Raw genomic sequence first — 27190 nt, 5'->3', positions numbered from 1 at the left:
AGTCCAGAAACTTCACATCAATGTAAATAATAACGTTAGCGCCCTATAACACTGTAGATACCCAGGTTAAACGTACAAAAGTGAAATCTGACAACATACAAACTAGTTTCGTTGCTAAATAATTTGTAAGTATGCCTCGGAAAAAGCCATTCAGCAATAAACAGAAGAAGAAGCAACTGCAAGTGAAACGGGAGAGAAAGAGAGGTGAGAAGAACCTTAACGTGAGGCTACGTTGTAGCTTAGCTTCAATGCTAACGAAGCAGTTAGTTCAGCAGTTGACAATATGCGCGCGTGCGTGACTGCGTGTGTGTGCGTACATGTGTGCGTTTAGAAACAAATTGTTGTTTACTTGGCTTGGACTGAAGCTGCTAACGATATAGGCTATATCTAATAGACAACAGATACGTAGTTGGAAAGTCCGACATGATGTGTAAACACAGTCTGATTTTGAGTTTTGTAACGATACTTATAATGCTCTAATGACAATGTCAGTCAGTGTCACCTTTGCTTGTGTGTTTTGTTTGTTTAACAGTGCAACTAGAAGATGCCTGGTCATTTAGTTTATTTGTGTAGCGTAGAACCTTTCATAGGCAGTGAACTGCTTGATGGACCAAAGAGACATGGTAATAATAATCATCTGATCATCATCATCATCCAATGGATGATGACATCCATCATCATAAACCTTTATTTGTAAAGCACAAATGCAAATGATGAAGCTCAGTTGTGCTTTGCATTCATCAGGGTACAGATTAAAATAAATAAAATCAGTTATTTCATCCAAACAAATAAAACAAAGCAATAAGAGTACAAGAGTAAAGCTAAGTTATCAGTAAGATAAGTTCAATGGAAATCAAATGAATCAAAAATGCCCATAGAAATATGAGAAATTGTACTATAGCCTATCTATTCAAAGGCCAGGTTAAAAATATAGTTAATGTATCAAAGATTTCAACAGAGCCTTAATTTGGGATCATTCATAACAGAAGAAAACGTCATCTCTGGGAGTCTGTGATGTAGGTCGGCCCTAATCCATAGAGAGTTTTGTAAACCAGTAAAAGCACTTGAAAATGGACCCTGGAAAAAACAGGGAGGGAACCAGTCAGTGTAGTGTAGCTAAGACTGGACTAATATGTTTTCTCTATTTTTATGTAGCTAATGTGTTCTCTATTTTTGCAGTCTTATTTAGCAGCAACGCAAAGAATAAGATGGAATCATTTTAACAAAGAATTGCAGTAGTCCAACCTACTTGAGATAAAAGCATGACTTTGTTTTTCAGCCTCTTGCTGAGTTAGCAGTGGTTGTGCTTTGGCAATATGTCTGAGATGTAAGAATGTTTTGGTCCTGGGGGTTGGAATTAAAACACAGTGGCTCAGGGGTAGAATGGCGTTAAAGTGGCCGGATGAGAACCGCAAGGTTCCCAGTTCGATCCCGGGCTCCCCCAGAGTTAGTGTCGAAGACAAAGTGTCCTTGAGCAAGACTCTGAACCCCTATTTTGCTCCTGCTGTGCAGGTTGGTGCCTGCACTGCTTTGCATGGTTTCCTCTGCCATCGGTGTATGAATGTGTGTGTGACTGTGAATGTAATGCACAATCTATGCAAGTGCTTTGGATAAAAATGCTATAAAATGCCCCATCTACCAATGTATAGTCTACTCTAAAATAACACCTAGGCTTGTTAATTCTGGTCTCATGTCTTTTAAAGAGCTGGGTCTCCCACTTTGTTCTGGGCCCTGTGGCCAACTTATAAGATTTCTGTCTAATCCTTGTTTAATTTTAGAAAGATATTACTCATCCATTTATTGATTGTAAACAGACACAGCCAGCCAAGACAGCCAGTTAGAAGCTAACATAATATCCTGTACAACAGGTATACAAAGTACAATGTAAAAAAAACATCCATCCACACATTCACAAGATACAGCATTTATAACCTCCACAACAACTCACACATTAGGTCAGCGCTATGTCAGATATCCAATCTACGCTTTTATTGATTACTGTCAGCTACAGTACCATCACAGTCTAGTAAAGTCATCAATTTGTCCTGCGTACATCAGAGTGTTGCTCTGTTGCATTACTCTTTTGGATGAAGAATGTTGTGAATGATGTTAATAGAAAAGTTGAGGGTAGCAAAATCAGCTAGAGACTTTATAAACACTGTACAGAAGAAAGCACACGTTAAGATTTTCATAATAAAAATGAAACATATCCACCATTTAGGGGGAAGACCTGGCAGACATTGTTACAAAAGTATTGCTTTTTCTTGTAAACAACACACTCTGACTTATCTGGTACAGCAGGTACGCTATCCAAAAATTGTCAGTGATGTTACCCATGTTTTAAATGGAGAGACCCAAAGTGGAAGTACATTAGGTTTAAAAGTTTGTACCAGCATCAACTAAGATGTTGAACGAGGCCCTGAAACAGCAGTGACTGTGAAAGGTAAAGGTTAGATTGACTCTATGTGTGCACACGTCGTAATGTCGTTTGTCACTAATGTTTTGTGTGTGGCTGCAGCATTGGTGAAAGCCCAAGACAAATTTACCTTGACTTTGATCTACACAGTTTATAACAGGTAATGGGTCGCACACAGTGGCAATAGTCAGTCTTCTCCTTTTATTTTCTTTACAGCAGCATAATTTAATACAAACAAACTTTCAGCTATCCAGCCTTCGTCAGTGTGGGCAAAAGTATTGCTGCCATTATTATTAATATTATTATTGTTATTTTGTGCCTCGAACACGCAACGCGCTGTCTGGCCAGAGCCTATATGCCTATAGAGCGTCGCAGTCCAGACCCGGGAAATAAATCCCTGTTCATTTTCCTCATAGACTTTTCAGAAAGTATTTATTTAAAGACGTTTACGCCGCGGACAAAGCCAACTGTTGTCGTGACAAATCATGACAATAAACAGATTAAACACAATGTTTTGGGCCAAACAAAGAATTAGAAAGTAGAAAAAAACGGCAGGTTACAACATTTTTTGTTGTTGTTTTTCTTCTTTGTAATTATTTGTTTGGTCCAAAATATTGTGTTTGTTGTCATTATTTGTCACGACTCCAGTTGGCTACATACGACGCTTAAAAAGTCTTTAAATAAATACTTTCTGAAATGTCTATGGGAAAAATGCATTGGGATTCATTTCCTGGGCCTGGCGTTGTCATGAAAGTGGGTAATTAAATTATATAATAATTAATACTATGGTATGTCAAAAGCATTTCTGTTTCACAGACCCTGGCAGCAATTATTTTGCAGCAATTATTTTGTAAGAATGGTTGCCTTCATATAGTATGTGCTTTTGTGAGTTATGTGTTTTGAGGTTTAAAAAAAATAGGTTAGGAAACTTTTCCCAAGAAGTCTATATATAGCAGTAGTAGTGCTGCAATTATCGATTATCTTCTTAGCGATGTATTTATTCCTTTTTTAATTAATCGAATAATCGAGAAGCGTGCTTTTTAAAAACATTAAAAAACTAGATAAAGTGCGGCACAGGTCTCCACCAGGATTCTTCCTCAGCCTAGTGGGAATATGCGTGCACAGTTTCATCGCAATCGGACGTGGAGTTGTGGCCATTTGCTACTCCTGAAAACTGTAGGAGCCAATCGTGGCCAATCAGGATGGAATATGAGAAATCAAACAAACCTGTCTTGATCACATGACTATGGAGATCATGTGTACCGATTTGCGTGAAATTTGGATAAAATCTGAATAATAGAAAATGTGTTTTACATATGTCGGCCTCCTGGTGGCGCTATAAAGAGCAGATGTGAAAAATTCCAGGCAAAGGTTTTTCCTTGGCCTCTAGGGAGTTGGCATACAAAGTTATCCACAGATCCGTGCAGTTAGAGGTAAAAACACTTTTGGGCCAGTTATAGCGCCACCTTGAGGCTGAGTTGAAATTGTTCATGTGGCATTTCGTCCTCGGCCTAGTGGGAATGTGGGTGCACAATTTCACGGAAATCACGCGATGTGTTCATGATTTGCAGCATTTTGTTTGAAACTGAGCACTCCTGTGAATTTTGGAAGCCAATCTTAACCAATCAGGATGGAGTGTGAGAAATCTGAAAGACCGGTTTGGTTGAATGGCTCTAGAGAGACTGTGTACCAATTTGCGTGATGTTTGGACAAAATCTGTAGGTGTACTGTGCAAAAACTTGTTTTGCACAAAGCGGCCTCCTGGTGGCGCTATAACAGGCCGTTCTGGAAAGTTTGGGGCAGAGGTTCATGGTTGGCATCCAGGGAGTGTGTGTGCAAAATTTGGCATCGACCGGGTTAACGGTGACCGAGATTAGCTGCTCACGGACGGACGGACGGACACACGGACGGAGTGCAAAACATACTCTCCCCCATGCCTTCGGCTGGTGGAGACAAAAAAAAGGATTAACCAATAGCCAATTATTTTAATACTTTGTCACACAGGTGTCATGCAGAATCAGATCCACAAGCACTGTGGTCACTGTGTGATCTTCAAGATCTGCTATTTTCACTATTCTTTCCATTTTTGCCCATAATTAAATGCCCAAAATAGAGATTGATTAACCATTAACGGTTGCTCTACTACCAAGTAGGAACAGTATTTTGGCATCATGTATGCCACTGTATAAATCATGGTAAATGAACTTGAGCATGCATTCACTGTAACGGTTTCCCCTTAGGCTGGTTAAAGGTTTTAGGGGTGCCAGCTAGATCTTGTCTAGCAGAGAAATGTTATTTCTCCTTTTGATTGAGTTCTTCCTCATCTGGGTTTAACCATACGTGAATGTTAAAATGCAAACCCTTTTACACCAAGAAATAAACAACACAAAACACTTGTCATGTCAACTCACACGTAACCTTCACTCTCAAACCATGATTTCATGTCAACCGTTTGCAGTTTAGTGAGTTTCCGTGCGCAGTTCATGAATAAATAAATAAACTGTTGGTATTGTTCCAGATCCACGCAACGCAGACGCAACGTGAATGTTAGTAAATGAAAGTAGTCCGTCTGTCCGAGCAGAGCGGCTCTTTAATAGTCTCCAAAACAACAAAATAATAAACAAAACAAGCGCTTGAAAGAATAGGGGGGAAATCAAATGCCACCGCCCCGTGCGTGACAGCTGAGCCAAGGAACAGACCAGGATGCGGAGATCCTCAGTTGTGGTTTATTGTCGTCTGTTTAGATGGTTACTTGTAGCTCTGTAGGGTTTGATCAACGGGGGCTAACTTCCTCGTTCACATGATCCAGGTCCAACGTTCTCTCACTCTGACTGTCTGCCTCCACAATCGCACTCGCACACCGGTGCAAACAACGGGGCAATAGGCGGTTCCCAGGGGAGGGGAGTGACAGGTGTCACGAACAGACGGCTCGGGGACCATTTCGGGCCGTCACAGCACACACACACACACACATTCATTACGTGCTACAATGCGGTACACATTCACACTCCCAACAGCGGAAGCAACCATGAAAGGCACCATCTTTCTCATCGGGACCAGTTAGGGGTTCAGTAAAACGTCTGGGTTTCCGAGGCTAGGGGTTCAGTCAGTGTCTTGCTCAAGAAAGGAACACTTTGTGAAGCATGCAGGTATTGAACCAGGAAGCCTTCAGACTCCCAGAAAGCCACTCTACCTCCAGATCCACTGCCACGTGGCATCTTGTGTGGGAGATCATGGCTGACCCCGCACGGCGCACGCCCAGGCCACAGTCATTTTGCCCCGCTTCCCTCAGGCAGGAGGTTGCGTTCCCTAAAGACTATGAAGACCTGACATTCAAACAGCTTTTTCCCCACAGCTATCCGGCTTCTCAATGAGCCGGATGGTGTTGTTTTAAAAAAATGTCAACCGAGGCTGCGGATCTCAACACCCGTGTGAGGGCATTCCACAGTGTGGGCGCTACAACCTGAAAGGCTCTGTCACCTTTTGTTTTCCGTTTGGTGCTAGGAATTGTTGGAAGACCCTGATCCGCAGACCTTAGGGCCCTCTATGGCAGTAAAAGCTTCTGTTTCTGATTCTGATTCACATAATATGACTTTGACCTTTTGCTCTCTGTCTTCCAGGCGACACAGGCCCATGTGACGGTCCCAGCAGTCGTAATGCCAGCGTGGAGCGAGGGGGTGCGAGACACTCGGACACCTCGGACAGCGAGACCACTGATATCAGGAGAATAAACCAACAGCCCTCCAGAGACCGAGATGGCAGAAATGAAATGAACAGGTGAGTACTAGGACTGTCGTGAAAGTGAGGGTCTTTTAAAAATGTTTTCTTCATTAGAATTTGGGTATATGCTAATGAAATCCTGAGGGACAAAGGGGTTCTTTGTTGAGTGTCAGTGCATCATTTCTGAATAACCAGTAAGTGAGTCATCACCATAATTTCTGACACTGCGCATGTAACACCTAAAGATGTTGACTGGTAGGACGTGCATAGATGAATACAAATTTCTATTAGGGCTTCAAAATTATGGCTAAAAGCCATGCGTTCACATGATTGCTCTTCACTGGTTTGGAGTATATTGGTTCATTAAATGATAAATGTTGCGTTTATACAGTGCCTTTCTCCAAAGAGGCACTTTACAATGTGCTTTACATTTACTGTACACACACTGTAAGGATTATTATTAATAAAGGACACACACAGCCAGGAGGAGCCAAGGATCAAACCAGGGACCTCCCTATATCAAGTAGACTGCTCTACTTCCTGAGCCACTGCTGTCCTGATGAGATTCAGAATTGAAATAAAACAAAAATAAAACGTAAAACTGAGAAATATACCAGAGGTGTGATAAATGATTATATGCTATTAATCATGCAGATTTATACTGGTCTCATAAAATGTGTCCTTAATCATGCAGATTTATACTGGGTCTCATAAAAGTGTCCTTCATCTCTCTCTCAGTGGTGATGATGCGGTGCCTGGAGGCGCTGATTGCATGCTTGAATTGGAAATGGGAGCTAATGTTTGAAAATTCTAATTGGAGCAATGTGTGTGTGTGAGCCTGCAGACAATAAAAGAAGGAGGTCGCATATGGCACTGAGAATCTTGAGATTCTTGTATGCCCGTGTAAGAGATGCACACTTGTTAGGGACTGCTTCTAACTTCTGCACAATATTAATATGTATGTATCTTTCTTCTGTTTTTAACTTTTTTTTACGTGCTAATGAATAAAACCTAAAGACAAAGCGGCCTAAAGCAACTGTCAGGGCTTTCTTTGGAAACAGTTCAGCTGAGGGTGAAGAGTGCACAATATTAATGTACTTTATTAGCGGAAAGTTCTGGAAACCGAATTGCTGGTTTAAGACATGGCTAGCAATTCATCTGGCTCTTTTCAATCCCGTTCTGTAGTGCCTGGCTGCATGTTGATTTAACATGAGACACCTAATTGAAGATAAACCCGTTAAAAATAGGTCATATTGACTTCCTTCTGCCAATCAGGTTTCGACTGCACTTTGAGAAGGAGAGTAAAGAAGAGGTGGAGAAAAGAAAGAAGATAGCCAGAGAAAAGGTTCTGCAGCCAGTGTCCGACAAAGACCTCGAAGTGGACATTGATGACATCTACCCCTCAGAGAAAGGTGTGTGTGGGGGGTGGGTGGGCTTTGCATAGCGTCATTCTTTGCATAGTTTGGTGGCCGGTAATTGATTGGGGACCGGTTAGTAGTCGTACTAAGCAAACTGTACCACATACATATTGAAAGGTGGTATTTTGATATTTTTTATTGTACAAACCTGTCTTATAGCTGCTACCTGATTACTAATTAGTAGTTGGCTACTATACCTAAATAAAGCTTGTAGGAACCTGAGTTCAGCCATAATCGATAAATTCCCTCACCTCTCATATACCATATTTGGAATTATTATCCAAGCAGACATACTAGCCTCTTTACTAGTAGCCTGGATCCAGCCCTGATAATCAGGCTACTTTACTGGGCTACCAGCATGTCGATTAACCTTTTAACCTAACTTGATCACAGTCCCCTTGGGCTGTCCATACTTTACTATCTATACTTGGTCCACTTATGTTTTTCCATATACATACACCGAACCTCTTTGCCAAAAATCTGCTATTCTTGTCAAATATTTGTCCCAGAATATGGAAGCTAGGGTTCATGTTGTTAAGTTAGCATTAATGGAAATGTATGTAAACAAAAATGACCCAAATGGCTTCAGTACCATGGTTTCATACTGTATCGTATAGTGATGCAAAATACAAACGGCTAACTATGGGTCACTGCTTGACAGCCGACCTCATTATTATGTTATGCTACATAGAGTGTATCTTTCCTGTGCCGGGCAGAACTTCATCATACAACAGGAGTGTTGCACAAAAGTAGTGAATATAGCTGACCTACAAGATTGTCTTTTTATTTTCATAATGATAAAAACTGAATTGGTTTTGGACATACAGTACAAGGTCTCTCTACCCAACAGCGATGACATAATCATTATAATGAAATGACTGAACATTGCGGTTGTGGTTCATTGTTGAACGGCAGGTCTTGGTTTCCCGAGGAGGCCGTCGTGGAGTTACGAGATGAAACACGAGGAGCTGCTGAGGAAAGAGGAGAAGTCGTACCGAGACTACCTGGACGACCTGCACTCCAGGAACCCACCCGGCTCCCTCAGCCACTTTGAGCACAACCTGGAGGTGAGCCATTAACGTCGAAAAATGTATTTATTTTCTGAAAAACCTTTCTATATCCGTGGTGCTCAATATTTCATGTCAAGGACCACAAAAATGATATGTAATATGCCTCCACCCCGCCATCTGAAAATATGTTGTTCCAGGGACCCCCCCAGAAGCAAAGATTTGAGTTAAAAACATTTGTTCTGAAAAAATATATATTCCAAATTTGCGCCACATTTTCACGATAAAAAAAAAAAAAAGCAGACCCACAAGCTCGTAGCGCGCCACTCGGTGGCGTGCTATGAGCTTGTAGATCTGCTATTTTTCAATAGCTAAAGTATAACCACGTTTGGCTCATGGCCTGGCGGTGCATCCCTGCAGACTAGTGTACACCCTCTTTACTTCTTGTTCTTGGGTCTAAAGAATTACAAAGTGTCTCAAAAGGACCTCAAATAATACATAATCTAAAACAAATAATATACACTGTATACACTTAGGAATTCTGTTCTTATCGGATGCTGAGCTATCAGTAGAGACTGAGTGAAACGTGTGGACAGAATAGACATTTTTATTGCACTCTACATTCATCTGCTAAATGAGATAGTGGATAATGGATAATGAATTCCATGCAAGTTTTTGACAAATACCATACATATTATACTGATTATACTGAACTTATTTTCCCAAATTAATACAATAACCTATTTCTGAGATATCGCTCTACACTCACTCCTCTCATCCATCTGCCATTTTTCGCAACACATGGCCAAAGCATTTCTGGAGGTCCCCAGCCAAAAACGTTGAGAACCCCTGGACTACACCACTGCATATAATGCAGTTGTTTAATGTTATTGACCATTTGGTTGTACACTACTTTTCACAATGCATATTGGCCTACGATGAGACAACTATATATAGGGTATAATTCTCACTATACATTTGGACCGAATTGCAAGACGTCAAACTAATTTTAGACGACTAAAAATAAACTGACTTTTGACACATTACCCTTCAAAATCAGAAACAGATTTATTGTCACGTCACAGGTTTACAGAAGTTAAGAAGTGGGTGAAATTCTTTATTTGGTGCATCGTTCCCATCGCATCGTTTTTTTCCATAGAAGGAAGAAGAAAGGAGGGGGAAAGGAGATCAAACAAAATGCAAAATATCTACATATTTATTACATGGTACGGTCCTTATGAACATTAGTTAAGGTGCTAGAAAAACATCTTCTATGCTGAAGTAAGGCCGCACTGGGGTTGCTAATCCATCCTTTGTAGGTGAGTTACATGACTCTGTGCACTCCTTGTTTTCGTCATCACTTTAACATCAGCTTCAGCCTGGAGAGAGGAAGGCAGCCTTTGTGTGTCTCCTGCAAACCGTTGATGACTTGAGCAGGCCTGCCATGTCGCGTTCCATCTTAAAAGACCTAACCCCCTGAACGTTAGATGGAATTGAATTAGATTTTATTGCCTCCCAACCAGGGGTGGTGATTTGGAATTGCTTTGGGTACGGCGTGACGAAATGGAGGTGCTCTAGTGCTAACAGAGAACAGTCGTTTGAAACGCATTTTTCTAGAATAATACAGCACAATGATCATTCACATTCAATTGGGGAGAGAGATTAGAACTCCAGATAATATTGTTATTTTTAATTTTGTAAAACTAAATAATGTGGTGAGATCCAAAGATTTTGTCCAGGGTCGTCCTTTTATCCAGATTCTCATGTGAATGTATTGATACTGTGGGTTTCCTGAACCAGGGTACTTAATCAAATGTATTGAACGGATGGACTGCACTCCCACTTTACTGCTATACACACTCTCTCTCTCTCTCTCTCTCTCAGACGTGGAGGCAGCTGTGGAGAGTGATGGAGATGTCTGACGTGATCCTGTTCATTGTGGACATCAGGCATCCGGTAGGTCATGTGTTTCTTTTAAGCTTAGTGATGCCATGCATGGTGTTGTTGTGACTCCCTGGGTGAGCCACTAGATGGAGACAAACAACAAGACAATCAACAACTCCTTGAGTGGTAGCACTTTAAACAACACAGAGAACAGTCATTTGACTCTCCTACACACACCTATTTTCTTCTAGAATAGCACAATCAATTATCATTCACATTCAAGGACATAATCATGACTAAAGACTTGAATATAACAGAAAATATTTACTATGTGTAAAAGACATAATCATCATGACTAAAGACTTGAATGAATAAATAACTAGATAAAGTGCCCCCCGGGGCACAGGTCTCCACCAGGGCAGGTCAGGTTGTGGCCTCCTGGTGGCGCTATAATTGGCCAATGTGAAAAGGGTGCCATTTCTTCTTACGCCTTGGATTGGATGATTTGAAGCATTTTGTTCCAAAAATGTGTTTTGCAAAAATCCACCTGTTGGTGGCGCTATAACAGGCCAATGTGAAAAGGGTGGGATATATTCCTCAGCCTAGCAGGAAAGTCTGTGAAATATTTCACTTAAATTGCACTCTGCGTTCTTGATTTGAGGCTTTTTGTTCAAAACGGGCCAATCTTTTGAAAGCCAATGTTAGCCAATCAGGATGGAATATGAAATATCGGAGAGATCCGTCTTGAACACATGACTATAGAGATACTGTGTGTGTAACAATTTGTAGGAGTTTTGGACAGAAGCTGGAGGAGTAATATAAAAAAATGAGTTTTACAAAAGTCGGCCTCCTGGTGGTTCATTGTTGACATCCAGGGAGTGTGTGTGCAAAATTTGGAACCGGGTTAACGGTGCCGAAGATTAGCTGTACACAGACGGATGGACACACACTCACACACGGACGGATTCACACACACACAGACAAAACATACTCTCTCCCCTTGCCTTCTGCCTGGTGGAGACAATTCATATATCTTTTTCGATTTTTTTTTAAAGAATTGTAAATATGAAATAATACTAGGTCATATTAATAACATTGAATGTCTACTAATAATAGCGGATCGTGTACCGAGTAGCGACACATTTTCTCATTTCTAATATTTGTGTCACAGATATTTTAAGCGGAGAGATGACTCACCGCCTCAACCACGCGTTTCCAAATTTGACCTAAATTCAAGAAGAGCAAAAAACGGAAATAATCGTGTGTTCTAGTTACTACTTTTGGAGCTAGATGTGTTGGAGGTAGAATTTAGCCCTGTACAGAAAGCCACTGTGAAAAGAAAGGTGTGTGTGTGTGTGTGTGTGTGTGTGTGTGTGTGTGTGTGTGTGTGTGTGTTTGTGTGTATGCATTCCTGACTTTAAGTGTCGTGTGGTGTGTAAACCCTCCCAGGTGCTGCAGTTCCCCCCAGCTCTGTATCAGTACATCACGGCGGAGCTGCACAAACAGGTGGTCCTGGTGCTGAACAAAGCGGACCTCTGTCCACCGCCACTGGTCATCGCCTGGAAACACTACCTGGCCTCCAAGTTCCCACACCTCAACACTGTGTGCTTCACCTCCCACCCCGGACAGGCCTACAGCACAGGTGAAGAGAAGGATGTGTGTGTGTGTGTGTGTGTGTGTGTGTGTGTGTGTGTGTGTGTGTGTGTGTGTGTGTGTGTGTGTGTGTGTGTGTGTGTGTGTGTGTGTGTGTGTGTGTGTGTGTGTGTGTGTGTGTGTGTGTGTGTGTGTGTGTGTGTGTGCAGGAGGGGAGGGACGTTATTTTCTGGTCTTTTTCTGAGGCTTTATTTGACAGTTCTACAGAGAAAGACAGGAGACACATACAGTAGTAGATTGTGTAGGCAGGGGATTGTCATGCTGCTATCAAACCATTAGAGCCCATGTGTTATGTGCCCGAACCACTCGGCTAACGGGTAGGCCCGCCACATTGTGAGCTTGTAGATCATATAGTTTTGCTATTCATCGTATGATATATAGTATATAGTGGTAAATATGGGGTGGAAATCTCTAGGTACATGACGATTGTGATGATTCCGATTCGATTACCGATGCATCTCGATTCAAATAGGATTTATTTCCCCCTCACTGTGTGACTAATAAACAAAGTGCTTTCTAATGATCCATAATGAAAACAGATGATTAAATCTTGCACGAGTGCCGTGCTACGAGCTTGTAGATCTGCTATTTTTTTTTAAATCCTGAAAATGTGGCGCAAATCTTTGAATACATATTCTTTCAGAGCGAACGTTTTTAACTCAAATCTTTGCTTCTGGAGGGTTCCCTGGAACAACGTATTTTCAGTTGGGGGTTGGCGGCCAATTACGTATATTTTTGGGGGTCCTTGACATGAAAATGTTTGAGAACTGACATAGAAACATGGGTTTTTCAGACATTTGTAGAATCATCCTCGGGTCGAAATGGGTTCAAATAATCTACAGTACAATGAGACGTTATGATTGGAAAATGAATTATAACAGCACAACAGGACAATGACCTCCGTCTGTCTGTCTGTACACAGTCCTCCAGAAGAAGACCTAACATGTTGCACTGTGCCCACAATGACCTGTCTGTCTGTACACAGTCCTAACATGTTGTTGCACTGTGCCCACAATGACCTGTCTGTCTGTACACAGTCCTAACATGTTGTTGCACTGTGCCCACAATGACCTGTCTGTCTGTCTGTACACAGTCCTCCAGAAGAAGCGTATGAAGAAGAGACCTGGCTATGACAAGGCTGGGGGTCTAATAGAAATCCTCAAGGCCTGTCAGGAGATCACTGCTGGTAAAGGTACAGTATGCCTCGCTCTCACTCCGTTCTTATCCATCTAATAGAGGCAGGACTCACTGTCTCTCACTCTTAAACCAACTAAATGGAAAAAGTTACTTGCAAGACTGACTCGGATGCTGACGCGATTCGGCAGTAGCCGTCTTCAGAGGTGACTCTGCTCTGAAGAAGGCCACTGCCGAAACGCGTCGGCGTTCTCAAATAAACGTGAGAAATTTCATCTGAGCCAGTCTTGCATCTTTTATTTTGGGAGTGCCGCCTTTTCCATTTAGTTGGTTTATGAGTTAAGTTATTTTCAAAGCTGAGCACCCCACTGCCTTCAACAAAGGGCAGTTTCCAGAGGGAGCGCACCTGTTTAATCTTTCGCTCCGATTTGCATTAAAACGTCAAAGTGGGTAAACAAAAATCCCGTTCTGGGTTTGACAACAGAGGCCCGGCAGACATGTCTAATTGACTGCCACCTGTGATTTGTTGATATATGTTTATTGACAATGTTTACATGTACAAAAAAATGCACATAGTTATACATCACTATCAAAAGGATTTCCATTCCAGTCCCTTAGTTGAAAATGAAACACAACTCATTTGTCTTTGGTTTATATTAATGGTTGTTTTGCATGAATCAAGTGTCACACCATTATGGGATGTTGTTGTGCATGCATAATATTAACACTTTGTACTAACGCCGGCGTCTGTATTATGTCTGTCACCTGGAGTGGAATGCTACACAGTGCACAGTATTTATTTCTGCTACAATACCAGGCTATAAATTCCTATGTAAAACTTTAGGAAAAGTTTTTAACCCATTTTGAGCGGAAACCCCTTTTGGTGGTTTCATACATTATGTTATAATTTAGCTATTGAAAAATAGATCTACAAGCTCATAGCGCGCAACTTGTAGGTCTGCTATTTTTGAAAAATCGTTAAAATGTGCCTCAAATCTTTCCGAAAATTGTCATGATTTAGAAGATTAATTTCGATGTCAGGCCTGAATGGTAATTTACAGTATCCAATGATGAAGGTGCTTATTGCTGCAGATGTGAGACCACATGGAGAATGGTCTATATTGTTTATATTTTATGTTTAATATTACAGATTTGACCAAAAGCCTTCTAAAGTGTGAGTCGAGTGAAATTGTCACACCATTTTTGCACACCATTTCTCCTCCACGCCAGTTGACCTGTCCAGCTGGGAACAGAAGATCCAGAGAGACACGGTCGCCGAGCAACTCGACAGGGACCGGTCGGACGAGGGGGCGGAGTCTGTGCTCATGGAGCACCAAAGTGACGCCGCCATGGAGATGAGCGGCCCAATGAAGGAGCTCTATAAGGACGGGGTCCTCACGTTAGGATGCATAGGTAGATAATCATCATCATCATCATCATCATACTATAATTCTAACAATGTCTGTGTGTGTGTGTGTGTGTGTGTCAGAAACACCGCATTATCTCCTCATTGCCTGCACCAATCGCTCCCACTTTTCCCTTTTTTCGATTTGACACATTAATGATTAATAATGAATTTATTAGTGAATTAAAAATGCGACCAGGGCGCAGTACCAGGGCGCCCTGGGGGGGGGGGGGGGGGGGAAATATCTCACAACGGGTAAGGACTAGTCCATATAACTCTATAAGGACGGGGTCCTCACGTTAGGATGCATAGGTAGATAAGATAATCCATGTAACTCTATAAGGACTGGGTCCTCACGTTAGGATGCATAGGTAGATAATCCATGTAACTCTATAAGGACTGGGTCCTCACGTTAGGATGCATAGGTAGATAATCCATATAACTCTATAAGGACGGGGTCCTCACGTTAGGATGCATAGGTAGATAATCCATATAACTATAAGGACTGGGTCCTCACGTTAGGATGCATAGGTAGATAATCCATATAACTCTATAAGGACGGGGTCCTCGCGTTAGGATGCATAGGTAGATAATCCATATAACTATAAGGACTGGGTCCTCACGTTAGGATGCATAGGTAGATAATCCATGTAACTCTATAAGGACGGGGTCCTCACGTTAGGATGCATAGGTAGATAATCCATATAACTCTATAAGGACTGGGTCCTCACGTTAGGATGCATAGGTAGATAATCCATATAACTCTATAAGGACGGGGTCCTCACGTTAGGATGCATAGGTAGATAATCCATATAACTCTATAAGGACTGGGTCCTCACGTTAGGATGCATAGGTAGATAATCCATATAACTCTATAAGGACTGGGTCCTCACGTTAGGATGCATAGGTAGATAATCCATGTAACTCTATAAGGACGGGGTCCTCACGTTAGGATGCATAGGTATAATCCATATAACTCTATAAGGACTGGGTCCTCACGTTAGGATGCATAGGTAGATAATCCATGTAACTCTATAAGGACGGGGTCCTCACGTTAGGATGCATAGGTAGATAATCTATATAACTCTATAAGGACTGGGTCCTCACGTTAGGATGCATAGGTAGATAATCCATATAACACTATAAGGACTGGGTCCTCACGTTAGGATGCATAGGTAGATAATCCATGTAACTCTATAAGGACTGGGTCCTCACGTTAGGATGCATAGGTAGATAATCCATGTAACTCTATAAGGACGGGGTCCTCACGTTAGGATGCATAGGTAGATAATCCATAATAACTCTATAAGGACGGGGTCCTCACGTTAGGATGCATAGGTAGATAATCCATGTCCAGTCATTTATGATGGTGGTTTTCAACCCTTTTCATATCAAGGCCCATTATGTATTGGGCATTTGAGCCACCATTTGATGACATTTAGCCTCTCGGACCCAAAACTAAAGAATATTTTGTTGTTGTTGGTTGTTGTTGATTCTTTTCCACAATTCCATGCTGTGTTGATGTTGGTAAGATAGGAGAGATAACAGGCAAAATAACAATTATACTACATTCTGTAATTGTGCAGACGTCTTGTAAATTAAGTAATGCAGATGTTTAACAATAATTTAACTCTTGAGAATGTAAAATGGAACCAAAATGGACCCGTAAGGGTCCATTTGGTTTCATTTTACGCTCTCAAGAGTTAAATATTTATAAGGGTCCATTTGGTTACCAACTCTCCATCATTTAGCTGGGGGACCAACTGGAACCTCTTCAAGGACCACTGGTGGTCCCCGGACCACAGAGCTATAACGCATATAAAAAATTATGTCTTCCTCTTGTCTGTCTCTCTCTCTTCCAGGCTTCCCCAACGTCGGCAAGTCGTCTGTGTTGAACAGTCTGGTTGGGAGGAAGGTGGTGAGTGTGTCTCGAACTCCAGGCCACACCAAATACTTCCAAACGTACTACCTCACCCCCACAGTCAAACTGTGTGACTGCCCTGGACTCGTCTTCCCCTCCCGTGTCATTAAACAGCTACAGGTACGTGTGTGTGTGTGTGTGTGTGTGTGTGTGTGTGTGTGTGTGTACACTTGTGACCTTTACTGCATGTGTGGACTTGCATTCGGTGGCTTGTCTCTTCTAGAATAGCGCGCTCTATCTCTCTCTACCTCCCTCTCTCGTAAATAAATCCTTCTTGGTGATTGGATTATTGATGATATATTTCAAAGACTGTTTATTTGGTTGCTATAGTGACCTCCTTTACAATACATCAGGGCCGGGGCCTGATTTGTATACTTGTTTCTGCTTTCCTTTTGATCTGCGACCCTACCTTATACCTTTGATCCTTCATGTACAGTACAGTACAGTACGCCATCTTCATGCTTAGATGTGGGCCTTACCTTTGATCTTCATCTATGCGGCTCCTGCTCATTTATACAGATGTGGGCCATGTCCTATGTGTACAGTGTTGATTTCGTAGACTAAAACCATGACGAAATATGTTCGTCGACTACCGTTTTTCACTGGCAAAAACTAAATAAAAACTAAGCTACGATGACTAAAACTAAGACTAAATATCCTGACAATTTTGTCAACAAATAAAAACTAGGCTAAAATGTTAGGGAGGGACTAGTGGAGAAGAGATCCAGTAGAACTGAAAGACAGCTCTACAAGCTCACAACACGTCGCAGCATGGACATACACACAAAGCTGTGCATAGGAAGGGCTAGTGCCCCTCAACAAGTAAACTGTAGGTCTTAAAGAAGAAAATCAGTTTGTAAAAAAAGTCTGGAATTTCTATATGGGTGAATGTTTTTAATTCACACTGTACAAAATGGGGAGAATTATGAGACAATGTGCGGACAATAAAGCTTTCTGTCGGAGGCATTATAAAAAACTGTGTGTGATGCAATTTATTATGAAATGATCCGTGTATACATTTCTGTTCTGTTCCATAACTAAATGTAGTTTAATGAATAGTCTCAAATCTCAACTCTAAAATATTAATTCAAAGTAAAACAACGTGATCAGAAACGGGGGAAGGTGTGCACTTATCGCTCCCCTGCTCTCTCACATGTTTGCGTTCCGTCTCTCTGCTGTAGATCCTGTCTGGTATCTACCCAATCGCTCAGCTGCAGGAGCCTTACACAGCGGTGGGATACCTGTGTGAGAGGACTCCCTTCTTGTCCGTGCTGAAGCTCAAACACCCCAGCCTCCACGACGTAAAGCCACATCTACAGCAGCAGATGCAGGAGGAGCAGGGGGAGGGCTCTACGAAGCAGCACAGCTGGACTGCTTGGGACGTCTGCGAAGGTATATCGGGTCTCTTCTCCAAATGTGTCTCTGCTTGAGGGTGTCTGGGTGGTGCAGGGGGTACCGTGGAGAGACTGGGCTTTGTATCCTCCACGGTGGCCTCCAGCTTGGCCCGGTGCTCCAACGAACAGGCTGTGTTCGCACTGCAGGAGGGAAGCCGGATGCAGAGGGTGATCTCTGTCGCCGCGATAGTAGCCTGAGCTAACGTGTTAGATTTCTGGTCTAGAGGGGCGGGTCGTAGCAGAGATTTGCGCACGCCCTGATTGGATCTCACCGATCTGTTCCCCGGTCCCCCCCCCCCAGTGCAGCGCTACGTCACGTCATTTGGAGTGATGCCCACCCGGAAGGGTTGACTCCCACTTCTAGCCCAGAGCGGCCAATGCATTCATCCAGGCTTTCATTTTTTTTGCGCCGACGAAAATGAAAGCCTGGTACCGAGGCTACTGCAATAGTATCTCCTACAGGTTTTTTTGTGGTGCCAGTTAATTTTCAAACGTCCATAAATCGTAATCCAGGAGAGCTGTCCTTGGTGCCATCCAAGTTTCGGTTTTTAATTTGTGCCTTTCGTACCGCGACGCTCCGCCATGTAACGAAAGTTAAACAGTGTGTGCTTGTGCCAATGATACTAAAGTGTGTGTAGTGAGTGTGTGTGTGGGGGGGGGGGGGGGGGGGGGGGGGGGACTCTGACTCTTAAACTGAACGCATATGGTGGCACCTGGAACTAGGATTTATGGCGAATTTAACAAGCTTTCAAAAATAGGAAAACACAATTCGATGCAACGCGCTCTGAGCTTTTAGATTGTCTATTTTCATTGTGTGATACCATTTTACAATGAAATATTAAATATAAAAACAATAAAATCACATTCCACACTCCTACTGTACATGTGGTGACGGTCTTATTATCTCCAATTGGACTCCAATCTGTCTGTTTATCCACATTGCAATCCCACCAGGAAGCTGACCGGCCTCTCTTACTTTAACAAGAATACTGTGGGCCACAAATTGTCCTTCATCGAACGTCCATTGACAGAGCAAACAAGGAATTATTTTAGTGACGGAGAAATAGGACAATCGATAATATTTTCAGTTATTTTCATTACTTTTATTCTTCTTTTTTTTTTTTTTTTTTTGCTGATAGTTACAGTGAGAGAGATCAAACCCAGCACCACAGGAAGAATGGTTACTGCAGTGATAGCTAATGGGGATCCTAACCCATGGTGTTTTAAACATTATGTTATAATTTAGCTATTGAAAAATAGCAGATCTACAAGCTCATAGCGCGCTACGAGCTTGTAGGTCTGCTATTTTTGAAAAATCGTGAAAACTGGAGGATTTAGAATAACTTTTTAAAATTTTGAGGTCAGGCCAAAATGGGTTAAAGAAAGAAACAAAGAGAATGGGGGGGGGGGGGGGGGGGGGGGGGTCACGTGCGGCCAAGCGCCTCAGGTCGGAATCGAACCTGGACCAGCTTTGGAAAATGATTCATTGTGATGCTGCACTCTTACCAGGCGAAGCCCCCCTTTTAGTGACACTTTTTATGTGTGTGTTTACCCTCTCCTCTCTTTTGTCATGCAGCCTGGGCAGAGAGACGAGGCTATAAAACGGCTAAGGCGGCTCGGAATGATGTCTACCGGGCGGCCAACGGCCTCCTAAGGCTGGCCATCGATGGGAGAATGTGCATGTGTCTCCGGCCACCTGGATACAGCTGCCTCAGAGGTAACTTGTTGTGTTGAGTTGTGAGCGCTTGACATTTTAGAAAGGGTAACGATGTAAAATGCTCTTTACAGTTCAGACGAGGCTTCTTCTTGTTCTGCATGGTGTTGGAGCGCAATGGATGTGACTCGACTCATGTATGCTCTGACTGGTTCAACCCAATTTGATGAGTCACATCCCACCATTTCCGTCCTGAGCCCCGTTCATTGCAGATTATTATAATATTATTTCAACATCCTATACTAGCTACACAGAGAGTTTGACCATGCTCTCATTAACTCATTGACCATTTGCAGAGAAAGTATTAAAAAAATAGCACTTGGTAACCAACCGTTTCAAGCCCATGAGCACTTTTTATTCCCTATATGTAAGCCAAGTTCTACCACTACAATATATTCCAAAAGAAAACGACCACGTTTAAGACCATTGTGACAGGCTCAATGTGCATACAGCATACACCCATACAAAGGCTAGTAGTCTATACCAGTAAGACGCCTAAGGGCGAGAAGCAACCTCGCCCCAGTTTTGAGTGACTGACTGACGGACAAAAATGTACGACTACGATTTCATAGTAAATGCGACCTGCAGTCGCAATAAGAACCAGTTAGACGCCCTGAGGGCTAGAAGCGACCTTGCCCTAAAAGGACAGAAAGGTCGGGTGGGGAGGGATCAACATACGGAATGTCAGAACAGGTCAGCTCCATATATGGAGATCTAAGGGTTTGAGGTTTGCGGTCAGATGTAGAGTTGCTCCATATATGCAGATATAGGTGATGATCCAGTCTTCTCCATGTATGGTTATCCAGGGTTAGATGAGGTCAGTGTCGTGATCTTCATATGTGGAGATGGCCATTTATCGGTGGCGTGACATGTTTCGAGGCGCGACCATATATGGAGGCGTGATGTCACGAGGCGTGACCATATATGGAGGCGTGATGTCACGTGGCGTGACCATATATGGAGGCGTGATGTCACGAGGCGTGATCATATATGGAGGCGTGACTGACCCGACGGGAGATGCAGGTTTTCATAGTTTATTTCATTTGGACACAAAATGTGGTGCCAAAGTAAGCATTTAGCTTAAAGATGGAGTGCCACAATTTTTGTATTTTTTCAGTTTTTCATGTGTCTATGAGGTGACAATACTTCATTAGACACCCTGGAGTCGTTTTTATGTGCAATGGTGTATTAACTTTGTATTTAGGGTTTCTTCCTGGAGGCTGAACCCTTGACAGTCAAACGGGCCAATGAAATAAACAGTAATATAGTGACATCACATTATCAGCCCCTCCCCTAACCCCTCCCCCTTTATCATACAACTACAGCTGTGGGTGCGGCTTCAGTTCAGGTGGATTATCACCCATCACCACCCACCAGGCAAACCAGGCATACTTAATGAACTGGTGGGCGTGTCCACATAAAAGCATGATTTTAACAAATACTGTACACTTTTTGGAACAAGTTCTTCCTCATATTATAATAATACATGATGATCATGTTTTAGGGTGGAAAAAAATCGTGGCACTTACTTGACCAGAAGTCCTCCTCTTTAGCTCTGGCCTTCAATTCAATATCACATTGATTTTCAACAATCTCCATGTCAACATCTGTATCTCTTCCCTTGCGATTCTCGGTTGAGATCGTTGAGTTTTGTCCAATAAGCATGGTTTGGGGCCGGTCCGTCCCAGCTTACACACTGCTTTACTGAGATCTGATTGGCTCACAGTTTTAGGAATCAATGAAGGCTTCAAGCCACGGTGTTTGCTTGGCAGACAAATCTATTTGGGTTTCGATCGGTTGGTTACCCCTGTTATATAGAAACTACAATATTAATGATAGAACGGATAATATTGGCCCTTCTATTTCTTTTTTTTTCTTTCTTTTTTTTGCTTTTCTCAGTTTTTCTACAATTCCCATAATGGTTTTGTTTGCATATCAGAGACACAGAAAACTGCTCTGTGTTACTGTTGTGGCTGCTAATGGAGTGTTACCCTACACCAAACATAGAGATAAAATCATGATTATTTCCCTTTAAACTCTTACCTTCGTACCATGATGTACTTTCCTGTTTTCCAACTGGCACAGTGTTTCAGGTCAATAGGGACATTCTGTCACCCTGCGTTGTTTAGACAGCAGAAGTCACTTGAAATAGATATCTTTAGGATAGCAATTGTTTTCTTGAACTCCAAACACCCCTGCCTGTTTCTCTAATTACACGCGATTGGGTAATGGCTTCTAGCCGACCTTACTCCACAGCTGAGGCAGCACTAACAAAGTGTAATGTCTGATTTAAACTTTGTTAATGGAACAACGCAGGTCATCGTACAAAGTGTAGAGCAGCCGCCCGGGTAGTGAGACCACCCCAGGGAGAGCTCACTCAGAACGGTTGATTGATTGATCCACAGAGCACTGGGAAAACCACCCCGACCTGCCGGACATCCTGGCCATGCAGGGGCGGACGGAGGCGGACGAGGGGGCGGCCGAGAGGGACGAGGAGGAGGACGGGGAGTCCAGCTCCGAGGCGGAGGAAGAAGAGAGGGACAGGGACGCGGACGATGATGAGGACGATGGGGACGACGAGGACGAAGGGTTGGGAGGCCCGGGGAGGAAGGACGACACGCCGTCGTCATGCCTCTCCGTCAATATGTTCGACATTCTTCAGGAAAATGATTGCGAGTGATGGCGGACGGACGGACGGACGGATGTATGGTGTTGTCTGGCCAGCGAGGAAGAACAAGGGCCTCTCTTCTCTCCTCAGCGTCTCCCTGTCCACCCACCAGTGCACTTTCATTCCTTGTCATTTTTTCTTTTTTTTTCTCCTTTTCTTTTTTGCATTCCTCCCTCACGTCGTCTGTCTCCCATCATCAACACTCCTATCTGTCCTCGTCGTTACTAACATCTCTGTACATTAACATGAGTTATCTGTACATTAACTATAAATTGACCCTCCTTGCCCCACCGTCCCCTCCATTTCATCATTGACTATGTTTACACGGGCACCAGTATCCCCTTTATATTTGCAGGCATGACACCCTCATCCTCCATCCATAGTGTTAACCCATTCACAGATTTATTTCGCCCCCTATTCTCCTGTTGCCAAGGTCTTTTCAGACGGATATCTTAACAGCTCATTGGCCTAGAACTGGAAGTAAAATGGTCTAGCAATCTTTTCATCAGTCCGTTATGAGCCGTGAACATCGCCGTTTTTGATCAAAAACTCAATCTGGGAAAATAATCCGAGATAAAAAAGGGTTTTGAAATTTCAGTTAACATTGAAGTGGACGGAGGGCAAGTCTTTCACCGACGGACCGTTCCTCTTTCACCGACGGACCATTCCCTGTTTAGCGATCGCCTAGCAACGGAAACGCTGCTAAACGGTGATCTGGGCACTGAATCAAAAACATTTGATGCCGTCCTTGGCAGTGGGGTCCAACGTCGGGAAAGTTGTCCTTGGCAGTAGATGAGTTTAAGATAAATAAGTGTCCAACTTTGAGATTATATATTTCTACCAACCTTGTATTTTCAGTGACTTCTAACAGCCAACGAGCATCCAAAGTGATGGCGGAATTCCCTGGTTGCCACTGGAACCAATATCTTTATGTTGTTATCTTTACCTTGCATCGCGAGCTACCAGAAAATTGGGGTAAATAAATATAATATATTGAATATGACCTTAGTCAGGATGATGCGTTAGTATTGGTATACTGGTGTGCATGTAAATATGATATCTTCCATAATGTAGAGAGACCAGTGTATCTCTTCCATGCCGTACCTCTGCTTTGCTTCCTTATCCATGCAACTCATAACCTTTTTTTTCCCCCTCAGTATTACTATTACGACAATTAGGTTTGGTTTGGGTTTGGTTTGAGGAATTGTACCTGCATGCGGTTTGTTTAAAAATAAAAATCTCCTTTCAGCTCATTATACAATCATCCCACTGTACACAATCCAATCCATTCAGATGTTCAATCTGTTCAATAATAAGTGACCTCAAAGCTTATAATGCCAAAGTTAAAAAGGCAACTCAACTGACTGTGGTGTCAGTTACCGAGGGGGGGTGGTGGTGGGGAGGCAGTCATGTGGCCTCCAGAGGATAGAACCAACATTTCACACATTAAGCCACGTTTTGGGTGGTTAATGGAGTTATTGGACCTGGTTTTTGTCCCTATCCAGTTGTCTCAGCTTGGTTGTTATTATTTCAGTTAGTATGATTCTACCTTCTTCGGTGGTGTAGTTGAGAGTGTGGCTTTAGAACAGTGGTTTTCAACCGTTTTCATATCAAGGCCCATTATTTATTTGGCATTTGATCCACAGACCACCATTACATGATGAGATTTAGCCTCGCAGACCCAAAACAAGAATATTTTGTTATCGTTGGCTAAGGTTTTGTCCAGAATTCAATGCTGTTGGCAAACGTCGATCAAAATACATTCTCTAATTGTGTAGACTTCTTGTAAATTAAGTTATGCAGATGTTTAACAATGATTTAGCTCTTGAGAGCGTAAATGGGTCCATTTGGTTTCATTTCATGGTCTCAAGAGTTAAAGATCTATACGGGTCCATTTGGTTACCCCCTCAAGGACCACTGGTGGTCCCCGGACCACTGGTTGAAAACCTCTGGTTTAGAAGGAAGGGATACGGATCATTTATGTCTGGACAAGATTCAATTTTCAAGGCTCAGACAGGAACGTTCTATGACTGTGACTAAACGACTAAACTCCTTTAATTCAGCAAGCCATACAGAAAGAGAGAGAGAGAGAGAGACCAGACTATTTCACACATGCTTTGTTACTAGTAAGTCATGGTAATTTTCTAACAACAAACATCTTCAAAAATATATATTTTCTTGGCTGTTACACTCCATCTACTGGCATGTTTCCCCCAATATCTTCTCACTGAATATAATATCATTCTTTCGCCGCTCTCTCTTGCTTTTGAGAACATGGACAACCTCAAAACTCTCTCTCTTTTTCTCTTCCTCCTTTGACATGTTGGCTCATTGCTACAATCCTGGAAGTGCTGTAGTTATTGTGTGCTGGCATTAAACATTTCACTCCAAGGGGAACACCGTCTACAGCACAGCGCTGTGTTACTGTGTAATACATCACTCTGCAGCCAGCCACACCATCGGTACTAATCTACTGTATAATGTTAAGAAGTCATTCAACTCTACCCTGCTGTCTCAGACACGGTCGTGTCGCTCTGGACTATTGTGGAAAATCTTTAAGAACTGACATGTGAAGTTTTGGAGAGCTTTTGGTTTATTGTGTGTATGTGTGAATGGTTTGAGTGCACAGTGAAATACGTGTTCATTTATCCTTTTGTAACTCAAGTCAGAGTTAAATTAACACAGGATTTTACTGTGTACGAGGTGTGTTTTTCTTGGACTATTTGTTGCATTCCTCATTTCATTCCATGCCTATTGACATTGAACTGGATTGCTCTTTGCAATAAAGAATAGTCATTTAAACAAAATGTCTTGGTATTATGAGGAGTTGGAAAGCACTCTTGAGGCTATTATGTTTTTTTCTTTTTTTTTTTCTTTTTTGCATTTGCACAAGAGCCTTGTAAGAAATAGTCTGCAGTAACAAATATATTGCTTAATGTGCAAGAGAGAGCCCATTCACCCATGCCAACACAATGGCTTGGACACATTTAATTAGATGTCTAAGCATGAAAGTGGCCTTTATATACTGGGAGACTCCGGGATGTTAATTGATTCTCCGTAAGAATAGAACTGTATCCCAATAGCTAGGCTGTAATAATGGAAGGGATTTGCAAAAGCTACAGCGATTGTAATGAAATGTTATGAGCTTGGAACACAGCACTGTTCCCAAGGCTAATTAAAGGCCTCCATAGCCTATTGCTAGGTGACTTTCATGCAGTCACATATTTCATAATTTGAATAATATATTTTCTTTACCAAAAACAAGCTCAGAGCAAATGCTATGAATTGACTCAAGCAAAAATGTCTCAAACTAGCTTCAGTATTTTAATTTAAAAAAAGACTCACTTAAAGAAAGATGCAGTTTGGGTGTACACGTTAATGCCATCATCTCACGCACATGCAATGTATTGACCTCTTCAAGATGACGTCTCTAGGCATGATCTTGTCAGTCAAGTAGTTTACTATTAGATGCTTCGAAATTTATATTCCATTCGACCGTATGGTGTAACTCAGTGTTATAACTCTGTCGTTATGTCAGCTCACTCATCAACCACCCATTTGTTTGAGGTCCGCCCATAGAAAACACATTAAATTGGTTTAACAACTATGAAAGTGTGGGCTGTCTTAAGTCTGTTAGTTGGAATAATGACAACCATTACAGAGAATTGCAATAACTATTGTTTATGCACTAGAAGTTGGTAGAACTCCCTTGCCTTGCATAATGCAGACACTGTGCCAAATTGTATTGTACTTGTAAGCTTTATTTGCTGACTAGATAAACCAAGATTGGAGTGTAGAGATGAGTTTTAGTAAAGAGGGAAACTCATCTGGATTTGTTTCCGATTGACAGACATCACCATGAGCTGCCTGATTTCCTAAAGCTCCAGTTTTAATTGCGATGTGAGGTAAAGCCTGTATGGTAATAATTACAGCCAGACAAAGACTCCAGATTTACTGGCTCGAGTGACACCATAAATTTAGAAGGCTGTTAATTAAATTCTGGTGTGTTGAATGTTTTTCTTTTTTTTTACTCCAGCAATGGTCGTGCCAATAATGCCCATGTGGTTTGAATTTGGAACCGTTTCTTTTCTTTCTCTCTCTCCCTCCTAAGGACTCATTTAGGGAAAGCTTTCTCATGACGTAGTCAGGTCCTGCTAAGGAGCTATACCCCCTTCACCTCTACCCCTGCACCCAGTGTGACCCCAAATAACATGTGGGTGAGACCCTTTTCTAGTAATGACACGATTTCACATGAGAGCCAGAACACTGAGCAGACCTGAAAAAAATGTCCGGTTCACAAACTCCCCCGGGTGTAGCATGAGAGGGCGCACATGTAGGCACATGCACACGTGCGCACACTCACAGGTGATGCAGCTAATATATAGGGCACCTGGGAAGCTGCAATAACTCTTTCAGGAGGAGGGAGAACAACACAGGTGTGTTAGAACCAAATTAAAAGGAAAACACCATGGATTACAAATGTCCCTCTTGGCTCTATTACAGCACCTAGGCCGGAGGTTATTCTCCATGAGCCAAAATTACGGTTGTATATCTTCGCTGGCATGTACACCCATGTGGTCACTAGATGGCTTTCAAGGCCAGCACGAGTATGATGTCCATGGACTACAGTTAATGGTCAGGTGCACTTCGATTGATTTGATTGTGCGCACAGGCGTCTCATTTGTGGTGTTTACAGTGTTGAATGTGTGCTATGTGTTACCTGATCTCGCAGCCATGTTCATGTTTTATCACCCTGGGAAAGGTGGGTCACACACCGTGACAAGTGTGGACACAGAGCCGCAACTCTTTCTTCTCATTTTCACTCCGCTGTCAGACGGGTTTGCACTCAACTTTCC

General features: G+C 42.4%; 1 protein-coding gene across 1 annotated transcript; it reads left to right on the top strand.

Moving 5' to 3' along the window:
* The first annotated feature begins 9 nt into the window (after positions 1 to 9).
* On the top strand, positions 10 to 25566 carry gnl1 (guanine nucleotide binding protein-like 1). Its single transcript, XM_083761179.1, has 12 exons — positions 10 to 204; positions 6037 to 6193; positions 7412 to 7548; positions 8470 to 8621; positions 10446 to 10517; positions 11895 to 12087; positions 13192 to 13290; positions 14463 to 14645; positions 16500 to 16678; positions 17740 to 17950; positions 19529 to 19669; positions 22072 to 25566. Exons 1-12 carry the CDS (start codon positions 132 to 134, stop codon positions 22344 to 22346), a joined length of 1872 nt encoding a protein of 623 aa, XP_083617305.1. The 5' UTR covers positions 10 to 131; the 3' UTR covers positions 22347 to 25566.
* Positions 25567 to 27190: the final 1624 nt, after the last annotated feature.

Source organism: Protomyctophum parallelum (assembly GCF_964188405.1).
Source record: "Protomyctophum parallelum genome assembly, chromosome: 3".
Lineage (NCBI taxonomy): Eukaryota > Metazoa > Chordata > Actinopteri > Myctophiformes > Myctophidae > Protomyctophum > Protomyctophum parallelum.
Note: the sequence above shows the minus strand (reverse complement) of the source record. Positions and strands in the feature narration are given on the sequence as shown.